General features: G+C 38.7%; 3 protein-coding genes across 4 annotated transcripts in view; 2 read left to right on the top strand and 1 right to left on the bottom strand.

Moving 5' to 3' along the window:
• Positions 1 to 3,507, top strand: part of LOC145491245 (uncharacterized) — a 15,782-nt gene extending 12,275 nt beyond the window's left edge. For both annotated transcript variants that reach the window (XM_081470401.1, XM_081470400.1), the window contains exons 12-14: positions 370 to 408; positions 1,012 to 1,084; positions 1,779 to 3,507. In XM_081470401.1, coding sequence (XP_081326527.1) covers positions 370 to 408; positions 1,012 to 1,084; positions 1,779 to 1,826 — 160 coding nt within the window. In that variant the 3' untranslated portion in view covers positions 1,827 to 3,507. The remainder of the gene's footprint in view (positions 1 to 369; positions 409 to 1,011; positions 1,085 to 1,778) is intronic.
• Positions 3,508 to 3,969: 462 nt separating this feature from the next.
• LOC145491248 (putative sodium-coupled neutral amino acid transporter 12) lies at positions 3,970 to 12,983 on the bottom strand. Its single transcript, XM_081470404.1, has 10 exons — positions 12,925 to 12,983; positions 12,429 to 12,550; positions 9,622 to 9,706; positions 8,412 to 8,511; positions 8,218 to 8,276; positions 8,022 to 8,052; positions 7,579 to 7,678; positions 7,030 to 7,126; positions 6,523 to 6,616; positions 3,970 to 5,819 (listed from the first exon to the last, which is right to left on the bottom strand). Exons 1-10 carry the CDS (start codon positions 12,964 to 12,966, stop codon positions 5,077 to 5,079), a joined length of 1,473 nt encoding a protein of 490 aa, XP_081326530.1. The 5' UTR covers positions 12,967 to 12,983; the 3' UTR covers positions 3,970 to 5,076.
• Positions 12,984 to 13,163: 180 nt separating this feature from the next.
• Positions 13,164 to 19,183, top strand: LOC145491267 (N-acetyltransferase 9-like protein). Its single transcript, XM_081470435.1, has 7 exons — positions 13,164 to 13,257; positions 13,824 to 13,933; positions 15,322 to 15,381; positions 15,958 to 16,035; positions 16,617 to 16,676; positions 17,240 to 17,334; positions 18,381 to 19,183. Exons 1-7 carry the CDS (start codon positions 13,181 to 13,183, stop codon positions 18,522 to 18,524), a joined length of 624 nt encoding a protein of 207 aa, XP_081326561.1. The 5' UTR covers positions 13,164 to 13,180; the 3' UTR covers positions 18,525 to 19,183.
• The last annotated feature ends 116 nt before the right edge of the window (positions 19,184 to 19,299 follow it).

Below are 19,299 nucleotides of genomic sequence, written 5' to 3'. Positions count from 1 at the left end.
AGTGTGACAGTTTCGCGTGCGCGCGCCGACCTGCCTGGCAAACAGGTTTTCTACCGTACAAATAACTGTACAATATCGCTGTATATTTACACTGTTATTTGGACGGTATTCGCTGCAGTTGGATAATAAATATATCTAATAAGAGATTTATTATCCAACTGCTGGAGTAAATAAATTTATCGATGAAAGAGGGAGCGTGCGACAGTTTTGCGTGCGCGCGCCGACATGTACAGCAAACAGGTTTCCTTCTGTACAAATATGGCAAACAGGTTTTCTACTGGATAATATCGCTGTATATTTGTACTGTTATTTGGACGGTATTCGCTGCAGTTGGATAATAAAGATAGTTATTTTGCTTTACGTCTCTAGGGTGAAACCACCGAACGCCGCTGCTCATAAATATGAAAGGTATGATAACAACACTTGCTCCTATTTAGATCTGTATCAAGTAAGGTTATTTATGTGTGGTAAACACGTTATAATATATCTTCGTTTTGTCGACCTCACTGCTTTGTAATTTGGCAACGTGACTGAGAAAACAAGACGAAAACTTGGTCAACTTACCGCACATTGAACAGGCTAGAGGTCATTAAGTAGCTGAAGAATTCGGCAAAATTGAGTTCTTCGACACCAAAGTAAAGCTCTAGCTATCCGTTTTGTTCTACGCATTCTGAGAGGGGGCATCAGAGGCAACAGTTTGCAAATTATTGTTTGCTTTGCGTTTGCTGAGCTGGAAATTACTTTAAAACTCGTGCATCGTAGTGCAGCGTTTGCTAACCAATCAAAGCAGACATGTCTCTTTCTCGACCAATTAGGAGCAAGCCAATATCAATCGTAACTTTGGCTTTCGCGCGTTTTCTCGCGCTTACCACGGCTTGTGCGATTTTGCTTTTGGTCATTTAATTAGGAAACTACTCCAGTTTTATAGGTGAACCACCTCTTCTGTAATACTTCCTAATGATACTTCTTGTTGTGATCGAACCCTTTGTAATAAAATAATCCTGCATTTAGTGCTTCAGATAACATCCCTTCCAAGGTCAAATCTATAAACAACCCAAACTACGAGAAAACTTTAGAACTCAAGGTAAGTCCTCCATTGTTTTCACATTGTAGTGTGCATTTTACTCGTGTATAAAATACCGTCCAACAATTCTCGGTTGTGGGTTGTTTTTCATTGATTTGCGAGCATAAGATAGCATCTTCTTCAACAAATGTTACGATATTTTGTTTCAGAAAGCTTAGCAGTATCGTAACCATTTTTTTTCAAAGCTGTCAATGTTAAACGCTGTAGGATACCAGAATGGTAATTCAATCAATTTTCTAATTGGCTCAAACAAAATTTGGCCAAGCAATAGGAGAAAGAAACCTACTGTCCAGTAGTCGAGACGGAAATAATACAGTACATTAACCTTTGTAAGCTATTTTTTAATTAGTATTACGTGATTTTAGCCTGCACTGACAGTAATGCCCGAGCTTAAATTGTTTGATCGTTTTAAATGACCTTCCGCTGTGTATTTTTAATGCTTAATACACTTGAAAAAAATACCGGATTCTGATTGGCTAAAAAGGAATGCAGATTTCATGTAACGCGAGTGCAAATTTGTTAGCCTTTGAAATAATTTACTCCCGTCTATTCATTCCACATCACACTCGAAATCATGTGATTACACGAACTAACAAGATCTATGTTCAAACGCTTTCAGTCTTTCAGTTTCAAGTTCAGTTTGAGAATATTTTTTCCCACTTTATGTTTATTTTTATTTCTTCTTTCGCAACAGACTCATGAATACGCTGTTCCAGATTGTCAAGTGAAGCCCAGCTGTTAGGCGTGGCGTACATAGCCCGGAGCAAACGGAGACGCATAAATATTAAGTTGAAATTGTAATCAGGTTTCAGAAACGTCTATTTTGTAAAATGTGCCGGGATATCACTTGGAAAACACCGCCAAACATTTCATTTCCACGGGTTTCCGGGGCCCCGAAACCCCTGAAAAAACAGTAGTAAATCATGAATTTTTCAATATATTTCTGAGTAGAACAATTCTCAACAAACGAGAGAAAGTGTTCAAGAAAACGATAATTCAAAACAAGCGAAAACTGACGGTAAATAGAGAGTTGAAAACTGCAATCAGTTAGCAGTGACGCACGCAAAGATGAGGGAACTGTACATTTATTGAAATGTGTGTAATTGAGTGATGAAATTGTGGATGTAAAGCCCCGGTAAAACGATCGCAACATTTCAACGCAACATATCCCATCATTGTTGGTCCAGCATTTGCAACCTCTGGCGAAACGATCGCAACATTATTTGCGTGCGTTTGGCCACCCTGTTGGGACGTGTTGCTACGTGCTGGGTATTGAAAATCAAACTAGCGCGCATGCCCTGGCACAACACTGCTGCTCGAACCTGGCCAAACGACTACAACATCATGCAACATCCTAATGTTGCATGAAAATTTGACCATTTTCGAATTTGAGCCAACAACACCCAACATGTTACAACATGTCGCAACACGCCGCAACAGGGTGGCCAAACGTGCTGTAAACTCTGTGCACGTTTTCTCTTTTTTAAGAGTATGATGTTTTTTTCTTTCCATTATCCCCGTTTTGAAGATTGTGAAAGAAGATTTATTTAGGTACCAGTAGCTGCATAAGTAGAAGTGTGCTCAGTTAAACTGCAACCACAATTTCAGTATTTATTCGACGTTTTTGTGCAACGTTTCCTCGATTTTATGTGACGAGAAATACCTTCATCGCCTTGCATAGAGTCAAAGAGGTTTGCTTAGTTTGAAACTACAAGGTATAAGAGTAAGTAGTGAGTCTGTCTTTAAGCCTAAGCTAAACAACAACGGGAGTGAACAAGAATTTGAACTCTCGCTTACGTTTTGTCCAATTTTTTATGCATTCTCGTAGAGTCGTCGAGAGTATTTTCTCGTTTCCACTAACTTATTGACTCTCGTTTAACTCTTAAGTTTCAACTTTTTAAGACAACTCTCGTTCTGGTTTGGCCCGGGCTTTACAGTCAATGTACGAAAGTTATTTTATTTAATGCGAAAACACAGCTGAATAATAACCTTTCGTGACAAATCCTCGTAAAGTATCCGAAGCAGCCCGAAGCATTTCCGATTAGTATTACCCAGTCAGAAGCACGCGCCAAAAGGCTTGCCGCTGGCTCGGTCACCTGTCGCGGACAGGATTTCTGAGTGTAAAAACGAATTAATGGAACATTTTTGGTACGAAAATTCTGAAAAGGGTCAAGGTCGGTTTTTGAACAATTGTGTGCAAGTCTAATAAGTTAGCGTTAAACGTGTGGATAACGTGTTTATAGTTACTAGTAATATACAATACTCAAAGAGTTAGGAATTTTATACATCCACTATGTGATTTCTCGAGTTGTTTCTCTATTTTACAAGCTGTAGCATGATAAGGGTCATCGTACAAGTTTGTAATATATTTTTAGTGTGACAAAGGGTATTAACCAAGTTAATAACCGATATTTTTGTTGCAATCGAGGAGACTTGTTTCATAGACGGGTCTGCCAGCTTTACCTAGTTCCGGTTTACAAACAAATGGGAACTTGTGTTGTAAGGTTTAGCTTTATTGGTCCGGGTTGTTCGAAAGGTGAGTAACGCTATCCACGGGATAAATTACCATCCAGTGTCTGTGGATAGCGTGGTTTGTTTTGTTAGGACTTATCCACTGGATAGCGATTTATCCGGTGGATAACGCTATCCAGCCTTCGAACAACCGGGGCCAGATGCATTTCATTCACCTAAGTGACCCATCCTCTCACGCATTCCACCCTCACCCTTGCCACCCCACCTCTCTATCGACCTTCTAGAAATGTTTCAAGGGCTCGCATCTATCATAAGCTACATTTACCCTACTGAGCCAATAGCCTCTTCGTAACAAAACCGTGATAAATATAAATTATTATTATTAATCACGAGACAAATTCGTGATAAATATAAATTATTACTTTTATTATTAATCTCAAGACGCGACCTTGGAAGTCGCTCTTAGGAAAGAAATTGCCAACTCGGAACTAAAGACTGACTTCAACCGCTAGTGGCCTGGGCCCGTCTTGAAATCAACGGCCTGTACTTGTAGCCAATAGATGCCATTTTCGATGTATTAAAATTAATTTAATTTCAATTAAAACCTTAAAGGAGACCGATCTGCGCGTGGCTGGAGCTTTTTTTGACCCCTAAAAGATACCAATTTAAACGGAAATGACAGCGTTTTCTATTACTTCTTCGCGGGCAACCCCATCAAGCAAGATACTTCGGTAGCTAAAAGTAGTGGTGTCGCCCTAAAAACCCTAAGTGAGAGCAAAATGCGTGATTTACATCCCAAGGCGAGAAGACGAGCATTTTCGATCTTTTCACATCGGTTCCTCTTGGGGGTCAGGCTCAACATGGTCGCTCGCCCTGGAGGAGAAGTGCTCCATTAAATAAAACAGTCCACTCGTGAAATTATTATTAATTAGCCCTTATTGGCTCCATTTGTTTCAGACTCTCGGATTTCAGTTATCAATTAACGTATTTGCCACAAGAATAAATCACAATATTAATAGTTCAAATAATGATAGAAATATATCATAAAAATTATAGTGACAAGAAGGCTTGGGAGAAACAAGAAAGCTTGCATAAGAATAGTCTACAGGGCCGCAGCCAGAAAGAAAATTATGACTGAGGCAATGCTCATGGTTAAAATCTCTTCCTATAAGCATTTAGCAGCTTTTTTACTTTCTCCCTTCAAAGAAGAAACCACAGAAACCAAAGAAATGACAGAGGCAAGTGTCTCGGTTTGCCTCATATTGGCTACGTCCCTGTTTTAATATTATTGAACGTATTGTGAGTTGAAAGCGGAGGGGAAACGATTTAAAAAAATAACAATGACTTCAGTCGTTATCGACTATTGTGCCCAAATCTGATGGCCTAGAACAATCTTCAGTTCATAAATTTCGTATTGCAGTATTCTCAAACTAGCTGACTGTCCTATCCATCACAAATTCAACTCTTTAAAAAAAATATACATTTATCCCAACCATATTATATCTCAAATGTCCCGTCATTTATTTTTTAGTGATGATGTGATTTGCAGTCACAAAGGCTATACACACAAACGCCCAGCCAACCACAAAAAGGATCCATAGAAGGCGTCCAAATGGTGACCTATGCTTGTTGTCATAACAACCGGTCATCGTCATAACATGTTTCTTGCCATAGAACGCCAGGCAGGCGGGGATTATATACTGCACCCCGGCTCCAGCATACGAGCCCGTCACCCCTACAAGAATTTCCAAGTTTTGCGTGATAAAAGCCACGATAATCGGTAGGGTAATGGTCGCCAGTGGGAACGCAATTCTGTCCACTACCCAAGGGTAAGGTCGACCTTCACGGTGAAAAAGGTTTTTTAGATTGTCGCGAAGGGTTATTGATATAATGGGAAAGTTAGTGCTGAGGGTAAAAACCGGAAACAACGCCAGGAAATAGCCCACGAACTTCCCCGAGGAATCCCAAAAGTTGAGCGTGTATAGGTCTTTCAAGTCCTCCGCGCGAAAGGTAAAGATGGCGGTGAACGACAAGAGCGCATAGAAGACCATGACGACGGCGAAGTCCGTGCTAAAGAGAAGCGTGATGCGTGATTTGTTTTTCATCGGTGTTATAAGGGATGGGAGAGAGTGCTGACACATGTAGGAATACACGCAGACTCCGAACAGATTGGGAAGCCCTGAGAAGTTCGCCGGAGGGGTATCGTGTTTCCCCTTGCCTTTACCAATCTTCACCAGAGCAAGCACAATCATCATCATGAAGGCTGTGGAAAAGAGAAGTGAAAAGCATTAAGTCTGAGTCAGCTGTGCACGAGAGTGGTTTTCAAAACCAATACAGAAGTAAGCACATCTGACCAATCACAGAACACGCAAAAAAATTTACAAAATTAGCCAATCAGAAATGAAAGCATGAACTGGCAACCGGTGAAAAGCGCGGGAAAACGCGTGCAAGCAGGGTCACGAGGTCGCTCCTAATTGGCTGAAAAAGCATCAAGTTTGCTCTGATTGGTTCTAAGAATTTTTTTATTCACTGTCGAAAGTTATTGTCAGTGTTTGCTTTGGTTTTGCGGTTTCTGACCTCTGTAACTGTTTCAATTAGTGGAATGCGCACTAACCTGGAATAAATCAAAGGGAACAAGCTGTTCTGTCAACCAATCAGGAGCTAACCTTTTAACCAATCATTACTTGACTTAAATGCGTTTTCCCGCGCTTGGCACCCACGTCTTACTCGTGGCTTGTAGTTGATTCGAGTTCTGATTGGCTCACTGTGTCATCTGCATTAGTTGTGATTGGTTTACAAAAAAAGGCGTAATGGAGGACAGAAAGACTCTGATGTGTCATACTATACAGCAAACAAGTGTTTTTTTTGCCATCCGCGCTTCTCGTCTCCTTGTGCGAGGTGATCTAAGCACTTACTAACCCGAAGAAAATGAAGCGACACTACTTGCAGTTTAACCTGCTCCTCACCTATCCATCTCATAGCCGTAGTAAACATCTGCAAGTATTTCGTCTTCTGTACATTGAAAAAAGTAAAAGGTCCCAGTGTGACTGTGAAAATTGCCTGGAAAAAGAAGAGAAAATTTGTTCAGCACATATTACGGGAGCCACCTTTAGTACATGATAGAAAACAGATTCTACACCATCTGTTTTGGGGAAACAAAATGAATGCGAGGTCGTACGGCATAATGTGATCTTTCTCAGCGGAGACTGAACTAGAGCGTATTATGTGCCTGAGGAGTCCCTGAGGAGTTTCTGATTAACAACTTACTGTTTAATGAAAAACAACACAAGCTCTCCTAAAGCTTTACGTCATATTGACGTCAACAGGATACGTCATGTGACGTAGCAACATCCCTGAGGGAAACGGCTGGTTGTTAAGCAACAAGACATCTGCCAAGATCCTCTGATTTGACAAGAATCAAAGATTTCCATATGAACGATCTTGGATCTCTTTTGGAGAACCAAAACACTTACCAGAAAGATTCTGTAGACACTGATTTGAGTAAGAGAGTTCCAACAGGGTTCAGTGGTATCGAAGGAACTGGAAGAATCATTTCCACTCAAAGATCCACTAAGAAAAAATAAATAAATACGTAAGCCTTAAGGGTTGCTGACAAGTGTTATGGATGGCCTATACAATGACTAGCTTGTATTGCTACTTCCCTTTGATAGGGTGGCAGACCATTGCAAGTTACCAGCTGGCGGGGTTTCATGTACAAGTGCTTTGTTTTGGTGGCAGAGCCTCTAATGACTGAGGTAATATGTAAAGCCATGAGGAAAAGGGGGGCAAAGATCCCCCTGTTGTTTCTCCTTTGTGGGCTTTGTAGCCTAAACAAAAGCTACGCTCATTTGCTTGCAAAATCCTGCCAGCCATATAGGCAAAGGTTTCCTCTGCCATTTTGCAGTTCTCGGCGAAGAGAGAAACGTGAGGACAGTTGGAGGGTTACTACTGTCTGACCCATAAAATAAAAGAAACAAGTGATCAACAGGAACCCTAGATGTTTTAAAGTACTATAATCTTACCATGCAACTTGTGTGAGGGACTTTGGAACAGCAGCTGCATAAATTGCCAAGTCACCATACAGGTAGAGAGCAGTACAGATGTAGAACAGTCGTACTCCAACTACATTTACGAGATATAAAGAAGAGATGAATTAAGCTTGAAGAGAAGAAAAAGCCAGTGCGCAAGAAAAAGCCAGTGATTTACGGGTTTATGTTCGGAAGTTCTTTCTATACCACTGATAACCTGCAGTCATATTCACATGTTTCTCTGCGCTCCATATTTGCTTCTTCTTGTTTTACCGGCTGCCCAAGAAAACCACACCCATTTCTTGTGTGACCACACTGTGTCAATGTGTGACAACCCTATTCCCATATTCTCTCATTTTTCCAAGAGAACAAAACAAAACAAAACAAAACAAAGAATGACCTGATCACTGATTAAATTACCATATTTGATAACTTACATTTACTGAAAAACATATTAGCCATTTGACCCTGTTAAGAAAATAATACAATGACTGTTAGAAAACATCTTGTGAAGTCATGTCATTATCATTGGTTATAAATTTTCTCAGTTAATTAAAATTAATAATTTATTGCTATGTATTACATGCACAAGCAACACGAAACCACAGACAGAACACAGTATACAATACCCACCATTTCTACTCGCTTGGATATATCATAGAGGTCATATCTTTGTACTGCACTATCTGCATCTGCCAGACAACAAACAATCAAATTACAATACTGTCTGGCTTAGATGTTCAAGAAGAGTAAGATATAATGTAACACTTCACAATAATAATAAATTATTATTGTTCTACAGATTTTGGTTTTACATAATTACTTACTTATAAGCAGGGGTTCATCTTCGTCAGAGGAAAGTGATTCATCAGGAGATATATTTGCTCCAGAAGTGACGCCAGAGGCACTTAAATCAGAAGGACGTATCTAGAGAAAGAAAACAAAATTTGTGACAATCAGGATAGTGCCCTCATTGGTCAACTTTGGATATCACCAAATGAGTGCACCAGAAATGTGGGCATTTTTGACTAGGGCTATGATGTTGTACTGATGCCCACTCAGGATAACCTGGTTTGTATATGTAATAGGACTACACGCTGTCCAATTTGGAAATAATTGGATGAAAAAAATTCCAAGGACAGCCAAAATTGGACCAGGCCACAGGCCAAGTCCAATTTGGCTGTCAGAGGAATTTTTTCGAATCCAATTATTTCCAAAGTGGACAAGCATGTAGTCCTGTTACTTATTAATTATATAGCTCGTGAGGCAATACAGCTTTGCAAGGAAAACTACAGTAACTGTCTCTGAAGAAAAACAGACTAGGCCCTCAATCTTCCGAAACTTGGGAAAGCTTCAAAAATATCCGGTGATCTTCAGAGATCGCCGGAGATCGTCACAAGTCTTCGGAAATCCTGGGAAGTGTCTGGGTGATCTTGGGAAATCTTCGGGTGATCTTCGGAAATCTTCGCAAGTGTTTGGGTGATCTTCGGATGTACTCAAGTGATCTTTGGAAATCTCCGGAGATGTTCGGGTGATATTTGGAAATCTTTGTAAGTGTTCGGGTGATCATCAGAAGTCTTTGGAATTGTTTGGTTGATCTTTGGAAATCTGCGGCAGTGTTCAGGTGATCTTCGGAAATCTTTGGAAGGTTTCATGTGGCCTTCAATAATCTTTGGAAGGTTAATAGCTTAATTTCATTGACTGAGACAAACTGTCCTATTTTTTCCCAAATTGGACAGTTTCTGCGTTTTTACTCAAAGTCCTTTTGAAAACTGTCCAAATTAAATCCCAAATTGGACAGTTTTCAGAAATTAAAGGATAATAGCTGTGCTGACAATACTGGATTAACTGACTGCTATATAATTAAACCTGCAATAATATTTTATGCTGTCTTGTATGTCATAAATGTCACATGGAATATAAGATTCAATTCAAATTTTCCGACAAGCATCCCCAAACTTTTCAAATGGGAATGCTCCCAGGGTTCAACTGTATCTCAAATAAATTATAGCTAAATTAAAATGATATTATGCTTACTGACAGGCTCTTTTCCACTTTTCTTAGTCTCAATGTGGCATTAGCGGCAGCCATTGCTTCCACCATATATGTGGCTGTTATAAAACTGCAACATATAATTTTATTATTGTTCAATGATTGATCATCAGTTGCTACGCTGCGCTATATCTATACGATACTCCTGAGGAATATTATTATATCTTTCAGTTGTCTGATTGTATTTATTTATTATAATATTTCTCAAAACATTTTAAACTTGAAGAAATTGTGGAAACCAAATAAAGCAGATGGAAGACAAGTATAAATGTTGGATACCTGCAAGGGATGTCGACTCCTGGGAGGGGGACTCCTATATGAAAAAGAAGGCAGTACCCCTCCTACCTATGGGTTGAAAAAAGCAGTTTTGGCACCTCTTTGGGTGTTCAGCCTCAAAAGGTCCATGGTGGGAGCCTCACTGTACCTTTTAGGGTATTGAGCCGAAAAAATATGATCGGAGATATTTGACAATCAATTGATTTATAATTTTGTTTCATTTACGCTAGGAATTCAAAGCTCACTAATAAAAAAAACAAAGATTCAGTTAATGTGTTGTTTTTGAATTGATACCTCTTTAGTGTGAAAAAAATTTCAAGCCACTCCCACAAAACAGGACCTTGGTACCTCTTAGGGGTTCTTTTCAAAATTTTTTCGATAAGCACCCCTGGGGTTGATGTTACCGGTTAGCTGAGTCAAATCTGAGACCAAATCAAACCTACATTTTGGTGTATTTTTAAGCCTAAAATTAGAATAATTTTCAGTTTCAAGATCAGCATGCGGATGATCGAGGGCACAGCCTGGGTCAATTATGGGCAACCCTAAAACATGGAATCCAAAAACCGGAAACCGGAAACTGGAAACCAGAATTTTTCCAGAATTCAGAAATCAGAATAACTTAAATTGAGAATGAAGACAGAAAAAAAATCACTTCAGCGATGTCCAGTAACTTAAAGTGGTACTATGATGAAAATCGCATCTCTCCTACCTAAGCCATTTTAAAACATAAACAAGTAGTCTGTATGAGAAGAAAAATGCCATTTACTATTTTCAAATATCTCTTTTCGTTCCTGAGATATTCAAGTGTTTAAATTAGCCAAACGATGACGCCATACACTCAACCAAATTTTAATCAAATATGATGAAGAAAGATATCTCAGCCAATTTGTATCAGAAATGTTTGATTCTTTGCAATAAGACTCTACTAAATGTGCTCCACAACGAGCTTAACAGTTTTGTTACCATGGCAACATACTGGGTTCCAGACCTACCCAATATTAACAGCTTTTCTGGCCACCTTTAACAATCTATTTTGATATTTGCTAATGGTGTCTCATACGCACGATCCAGCAAGCATATAAATATGTTAGCTCGAGTTTGTGGCCTTGTTTAATGTTTTTCAAGCTGAAAATCACTAACATATTGAAATCAAGTGAGTGGGGACTGGAAAAGAGTGAGTTGCTATGGGAACATAATTTTTTTACAGTCATAGGTGTGTTTCCTGTAGAACTATTAGCCTACCAAGTTTCAGTGGATTCTGCTGCAAATTGACCAAGATATCTCTCTTTATATACATAATATAATATTGGGTTGAGTGTATGACGTCATCAGTCATGTCATTAGCATATTTTACGCATTTTTGAAACTTAAATATCTCCAGAACTAATGCAGATATTTGAAAACGGTAAGCAGCATTTTTATTCTTTCATGGAATTCTATGTGATACACCTAAAAAATCAAGGGGTAAAAATTTGATCATAGTACCACTTTAAAGTATGGGTAAATTTATCCACCCGAAAACAAACTAAACCTAATTGAATAGTGGTTAACCAGCTATGCTAGTGGATCCACTTTTTTTGAACAACTGGGCGAGATGCATACATGTAGCTTAAGGTTGTTTGAAACTAGCCATGTTTTTTTTTTTACAATTAGAGTTTATAGTTCAAGCTGAGAGCAAAAAAAGACAAAAACAACATTTTCTCCTCAAAATTTATCTACTGGACATTATTGAAGTGGTCAATTATTTCTGCTGTAATTCTCAGTTCCATTAATTCTGGATTCCGGTTTCTGGTTTTCATATTCTGTGTTTTAGGGTTGCCTGTCAACTATCATACATAGAAATCCAGAGTAAATAATCTTATTGTTTTAGTATAAATCTACTAGTGGTTCAAAACTTTATCTAAATCCTCTTCACAGACACCTTGAAAATGCAAAGAAGCAGCGGTCATTTTGTTCACAACTGCACACTGCTACGCTACTCACTATCTACAGCAGAATAGATAGTGAGTAACGTAACCAATCAGAGAATGGCATTCCTGATAGAACACTGTCTAGTAGATTTATACTAATGTACTGTATGTTAGATAATACCAATGTTCTTATGTGGGAAAGTTTATGGTGAAAAAACCTATTATCAAACACATGAGCGTCATATGATCTCAGTGGCGGATCTAGGGGAGGGGCCCGGGCACCTTACTTTGGGTGAAAAAAGAAAAAATCACAGAAGGAAAAATAGCCAGCGGGGCAATCAAAACAAAACCGGGCCCTCCCCATAGCTCAAGGTATTGATCCGCCACTGTATATTGATTGTTGTTAACGATAGACAATAAGTATCCTTGTCTGTTTGAGGGTATACAACACCAACAGCAACAACTTTATTAACGTGGTTAAAAATAGCCGAGAGTCAAACCCTCTACTAATTGGGGACACCTACTAAGTAGAAGGGCATTCGTATAGAGTAGAAGAACGCCAAAAACACTGTTAAAAACACTGCTGGTCCACGATCACGAACTAACCTCATGAAACACAAAACCCCAGTGAGGACAATTGCAACCATCCAACCGGCATTTGAAAAAGCCTTGGGCATAGTCAGGGCTCCAACGCCAATAATCAGATTGAAAACATATATGAAAGCAACCTGATTTGAGACAGGAGAAAATAAAACGATTGATCAATACGTTTACATGAAACATATACTATTCTGCTCCTGTGGAGAAGTTTTATAGCGGCCTTTCTCGAAGGCGTAACGCGTGGAAAAGATTTTATAGCTTGATCTCAGCCCGTTCATATTAAATTTTCGTTTGCGTTTTCATTTAAAACCGGGTGTGATAAAGGATCTACTGAACTGAAGAAGTTTTAAATTGAAAACGAAACATTTCTTTAAGATAGCATGTCATTTCCTTAGCAAATTAGGACGAACAAGACAAGGAACGTCTCTTGAGAACATCGAACCAATCCGGGAACGAGGGAATGTTTCGCCTATCTAATAATTCACTAAGTCGATATACTCACTGGAGAAGAGTAGAGAGAACCTGTTTCGGTGACAGCAACCATGTTCACTTGAAAAAAAATATTTGCTAAAAAGGCGAGTGGTAAAGTTGTTTGGCCGCTTGTGAGGTTACGACTTAGAGGTTACGACACTAGTCACAAGACATACTTCCGGTGCGTGACTTTGACTGAAGGAATGGAGACTGGGCGCGACTAAGTACGACCGCTGAGGTATTTACTGTACTTCATGTAAGCGTACGTGTTGTGGTCACAGTCAGATATGAAAGTAAACAGTGAAACAGTATTAGCAGGAGAAAGGATTGTTTTAGTTCCCTACAAGAAAGAACACGTACCAAGGTAAGGGTAAGGTGAGGTAAGGTAAGGTAAACTTTATTTGATAAGAAGGTTGAAAGCGGGTAGGCAGCCGAAGTGTTGATGTGGACCTACTATACACAAAATTTAAAATTTTACTTGAGAGTACGAGAAAAAGAAGAAAAGAAGAAACTAATTTCCAGATTTCTCTGTGAAATGGAATAATTTAAGCTTAAAGTCTAATAATTGATAAGCGATTTAATATTAAAAGCATAATTGTAAGCTACAAAACAGTAGTTATTAATCCAGAAAATAATTAAAAAAAACACTTTTCTTGCTTTTCTACAGAGTTTCAGGAACACAACCGTTTAAATTATTAGTTATTAAATATAGTACTATTTAATATGTCCTATGGGTATTTAATATAACCTCTACGTACAAATCTTGAAATTCTATAAATAAATAAGCTCAGGTTCAAAAATTTGCCCTCAGAATTACCTTCCACCCCCACCCACCTCCCCTCAGAAGCTTGCATGCATAATTTTAATGGTCAGGAACAAAGCATACATTTGTATAATATTTACCATTTTGAACATGTATAATGTCTTTAGATATCATGACTGGATGCAGTCACCTGAACTGCTGGAACAAACAGCATCTGAAAGACTTACACTGGACCAAGAATATGAAATGCAACAAAGCTGGTTCCACGATGAAAATAGTAACTTTTATTGTCTTAAAAGATATTTCCGAACTTTTTTATACTTTTGGAGATGCCAAAAATCAGGCTGGATCCGATGATTTGATAGATATGATATTTTTAAGGGGAAGTTGAGAAACTGCTATTAATAGTTAGTTATCTTAATATGACCTCCGTGGGATTTGAACCATGACCAGAACCAAGTTGTATTTCTGACTGTCATATGAGCTGCACAGGGCCAGATGGGGAAAGTAACACTGCCCAAAACTTCTCAAGGCTAAAACGAAACATGATCTATTCTGTAACCTAACCGGAAACTAATAATTAAATAATGCAAATGTAACCCATTTTCAAATACTTAGACTTTAGGTAGCCCTTATCATCCCCCAGGGTTTCTTCAAGTAAGTGAGCACTCAAGCACAGGCAAAAACTGCCCATGCATGCCTTTTTTCTCCATAGGAAACATGATTTTCACATTTGCCCTGGATCTACCAACAGTAACTACTACCCTGATAAAAATAGGCCACCACTTGTAGCTTTTGACTTCAAGCTTGGTCAGCCATCTGAGTGGTGACATACCTGGTACAGTCGAACCTCCACTATAATATAATGGCCACCTTTCTATAACAGCCACTTTTTTCATCCTGGCAGACAGTCCATACAGAATTCACTCTTCTTTTAACCTCTCCACAACGGCAGCAGTCACTAAAGCAGGTTTAAGGGTGCGTTCCTTTGGGGTGATCTGGATTACGATCAGTGATCTAGTGAAGATCTGTCTAGATCATGGTGCATCAAAGGAACCAATGAATCCATGACCAGAGTGGATTCATCGGTTCCTTTGATGCACCGTGATCCAGACAGATCTTGGATTACTGATCCTGATCCAGATCACCACAAAGGAACGTACCATTAAACTACCAAAACAACCTCTCCACGACGGCCAGTCAACAATTACTGACAAATGGTGTTTACCAAACCCTATGTTATATTGTAGAAGGTCACAAAACTTGATCCGTACAGCTCATGGTTGGCAACTCTGTTTCTGTTTGGTTTCTTTTTTTATTGATATATTTTGATTGTGTTAGGTACTTCTATGCTACAGTAAGCATTTTTTTATAAAATATAAAATGTTGTACCCTGGAAAAAACAAGTGTCATGTTTACACCCCTACCTCCCCATAACAGCCACCTCTCTATAGCGGCCACTTTCATCAGTCCCCAAGGTGGCTATTGTAGAGAGATTCGACTGGTATTAAAGGCTAAAGATCAAGAGAGCTCCATTAGGTGTGGTGGCTTACAAGAGTGACAAGGGACTTGATATTTATCCTTATGCTAATCCTAAAATAATCTCCTTCCATCTAACCTGATCCAGTCCAATGTGAATTGTTTCCTCACGCCCTTGTTTTCCAGAGTGTACGTTTATCATTTTGGACAAAAACAAATGGCTGCAGACTGAGATGGCAGAAATAGGTTTGTGAACTTTCAATCAACAATCATTATAATCTTAACGATTTCAATCAACGATCATTATGATCATAAAAACTCTATAAGGGTGCCTGGTATTTAATTAATGTATTAGAAACACAGTTGAACCCCTTGAGTGTTGCCTACATGACATACTCAGTTTGTCATAATTTTTGTCCCTCAGGTGCCTTTAAGTACTTATGTGACATACTGGGTAGGTCAGAATTTTAAGGGATTTAATCAAACTCCTGGCACACTGGAAACAACTGTTATCAGCATCTGAGACTCGTGGGAGGTTTCTTGACAGACTTCTGCGTCCCATTGCTGTGGCATCATATGGATATCAAATTATATCAACCTCAGTGAAATTAACTGCATTGAAGAGACACTTTTATGGCCTCATGGAAAATGTTTACCTGTCCAAATTTTTTATGTGAAAAATCTTAATATGGCATATGAAGGTTTTTACTAGGAAACCATTTTCAGTGAAAATGGTTTGGCACACAGCGTGCACAATGGCCAGGCACTGCAAGGGGTTAATATAAATAAACTTAATGTATGCAATTCTATTTTTATTTGAAGAATGCATGGCAGGTGATGTCAATTTGTTCTTTGATGACTGTCAGCAGGATACTGCAGAGATTGAAATCATGATAGCAGGTACAAATAATCGAGAAAAACTGATCGTTTTGAATTCAACTCAGTGCACTGCATTAAGGCAAACATTTTGACTCACTAGCCTGTTGGATAATAATATGTCTGATTTTACTGGTCAACACAACAAATTATATTTTAACTAGCCAAATTTTCTCCTGGGTCTTCTTTTTGGTACTTTTTTTTAATTAATTTTTTTTCTGACTGCAGCTCACAAAATCTAGGATTTTAACTCTTAAAACTGTTGGTTTTGCAGAGGTTGAATTTAATTTAGGTCAAATAAGATATCTGTATCTACTTTCTGTCACTCCCACTGTCTTTATCATTTACATTACGCTGTATGCAACATAACACCATGAGAAACCTAGTGGTAGTCTCTTTGGCAGCTGTTACTTGGATCATCAGGTAATGCTCCTCCTCACAAGTAATGGCAGTCAAAGAGAATACCTGTCCAGAAGCTGAGACAGCTTTATTTGAAATTCGATTCCATCCCAAAAACTGCACTTGTTTACTGTGCAAATGTCAATCACTCCATTTTCAATACTAATGTGATTAGTATAACCCAAATTTACCTTATCCCTTAACAGAGCCATCTTGTAGAAGGTGTGGCCTCGGAAGAGAAGCTTTACTGACCATGATGAATTATGGTATGACAAAAAAACCATGCTTAAGTTAAGCATAATATTATTGTTAGTGACCCTTTAAAGAGCCTAAAAATGCTTTGCAAAAACAGTTTTAATCTTCACTTGACAATTCAACCTCTACTTGTCTAACACAGTTTAAACAGTTTCCCTAAATTTCACTGATATGGCTGGCTCACACCATTCGTGAACTGACTTCAACACCCTTCTTAACCGGTCCACTTAAATGTAAAGTCTGCATTGGGCCAGTAGCTCATACTGCCAGAGTTTATACTGTTGTCTATAGCATTAAGCAACTAGGAGTATTTCAACTCCTGCTTGGAAGAGATGCTAGTCTATCACAGGGTAACTCCTCCTCCAGTACCCATTTGTGCACCTGGGAGGAGAGAGGCACTGTGGTCAGAATTACGTGTCTTGCCCAAGAGCACAATGCAAGGACCCCATGGATGGCCAGGGCTCTAACTCCATCTGGAGTCCGGAGCACTAACCATTAGGCCACCGTACCTCCCCAAGGTAGACAGTTATTAATTATATAACATAATGTCTATTTCCTCTTTTCTGGATCCTAGGTGTCACCAACTTGGGCGTACAAAAATATGTAGCAAAGATTGGTTGCGACAACAAACCAAGTTTAACACTTTTCCACATACTAGGATTTACTGAGGTTTGATTTCAAAGTCCCATTTTTGCCACATCGGTGACAACCTCATTCCCAGGATCTGGCAGGTCTTCAGGCAGAAAGATGAGAGACCCTGGGAATGAGGTTGATGTCTGTGATTAGATATTATAGAAGGACTGTCCAAATTACATTTTTGGGATCATTGCCTTTATTTGCAAAGGTCTGTCTTTAGTTAGGTATAAGGATAAGAAAACACTGTGTAATTAATTAGATGAAAGTAGTTTAACTAATATAGCAAACATGCTGTTTTTGTTTTGCCATGGAATCGGTAGCTTATGAATATCCTGGCTAGGTCTCTACACTGTGTACTAAAGCCAAGACTATTAACCAATCACAGGGCTTGAGAAAATAAACTTGAATTCCGGCTGCCCTTTGGATCAGCAGCTTTCAAATTTTGTTCTTGGGCAAGACCTAGTTAACTTAGCCTCTTCCAGGCGTTCAGTTAGTTGTGGTCAGTGCCAAAAACAGCCCATGAAAAAATAAAAAATTAAAGCACTTTTTTTATTTTTTCGCATGCTGTGCTGTGCTCCAACTAACTGAACGCCTGGAAGAGGCTAACTTTCTTTTGATTTAGTTGGCAGACATCAGGCAAGTGAGAATGAAAAGTTACTTGGCTAGCAGGAAAATCTACTTGTCTCAGACAACTGGAAACCTCTGAATCAACACAAGATTTGAGCAGTTTTCAATCAATTGACCTAAAACCCAAACCGAAGTAAACACAATGTAAGGACACAGACAATCCAGTGAACCAAAAGAATCAAAACTCAAAGCAAATACATGTGGTTGACACAAAGCATGGGAAGAAAATGTGCAAACCAGTCATGATTGGTTTTGGCTTTTCTTCTGATTGGTTGAGAAAGTAGTGCGAGTAGTTTAAGCCAATCACTTAGGGTAGTAGTGCAAAACCAAAGAAAATGCAAATCATTTAGGTCTTTTGTGACTCAGGTCAAATGTTATATTGTTTTTTCTTTGATAGCAATGTAGGAACAAAGCTTTTACTAAGCTGAGTGTTGTGTCTCATTTGATTACAGGTTTCCGTAAGTGAAGTTTTTAAAGAGATTACTTTAGAGATGCCAGTAACAGAAACTGTCCAAGAAAGGCTTGCACAGACAACCAAGCACATCTGTGTCCATAAATATCCCTACAGACCTGTCCTGACCTCAGACACAAACTGATGATCAATACTGGCAGATGTGTTTAAGTTTTTCCAACCTCACTGCATTATTTTCTGGGGAGTCAGTCAATCATCTCACCTACGTACTATGTAAAGACGTCCTCTGCTTTCCTTGGCCTACTGGGAATGGCCTCATGTTCTCAACATGAAAGATTTCATTTCTATCTCACTCAGAGATACCCTTCTCTCTTCACAATTTTTGTTTTCATAACCGCTTTTATATTTAACATCAACAAGTGAATTCTGATACGTACATTGCTCATTGCAAAGAAGAAGATTTGAAGAATAATAATTATTATAACATCTTAACTTATGGACATGTCTTCCTGTCAAAACTGAATCAACAGGTCAGTACCCGAGGACAGGAATGCAAGAGGATCTGTACAAAATGATCCTAAGATTTGCTAATTAAAAGTAGCCATTAAATTTGAACTCTTTGGATCAGACAGTGTTTCAAGTTGTGAAAATCTTTCTTCACCTCAAGCCATCAATAGAAATACCTGTATTGAGAGTGATTGAGCTAGCCTCTTTAACATGTTGTCCTCAGCATTTTTTTCAAAATGGTGGCACAAGCACCCAGGGCACGCCTTTGTTGAAAGGGTCTCGGGCTTCATTTGACAATGGCCGTGTAACAAATATAATAAAATTATTGAAACACAATGTCCAAGTCTTCATTTTCTATCGTAATAAACCAAGTTACTAAGTTCATGAGAAGTAAAATTTGCCATACAAGCAGCATAAAAAATACAACCGAATATTCAGGCAATATATAACTT

The sequence above is a fragment of the Orbicella franksi genome, chromosome 6, assembly GCF_964199315.1.
Source record: "Orbicella franksi chromosome 6, jaOrbFran1.1, whole genome shotgun sequence".
NCBI lineage: Eukaryota > Metazoa > Cnidaria > Anthozoa > Scleractinia > Merulinidae > Orbicella > Orbicella franksi.
This window is presented reverse-complemented; position numbering and strand designations above follow the sequence as displayed.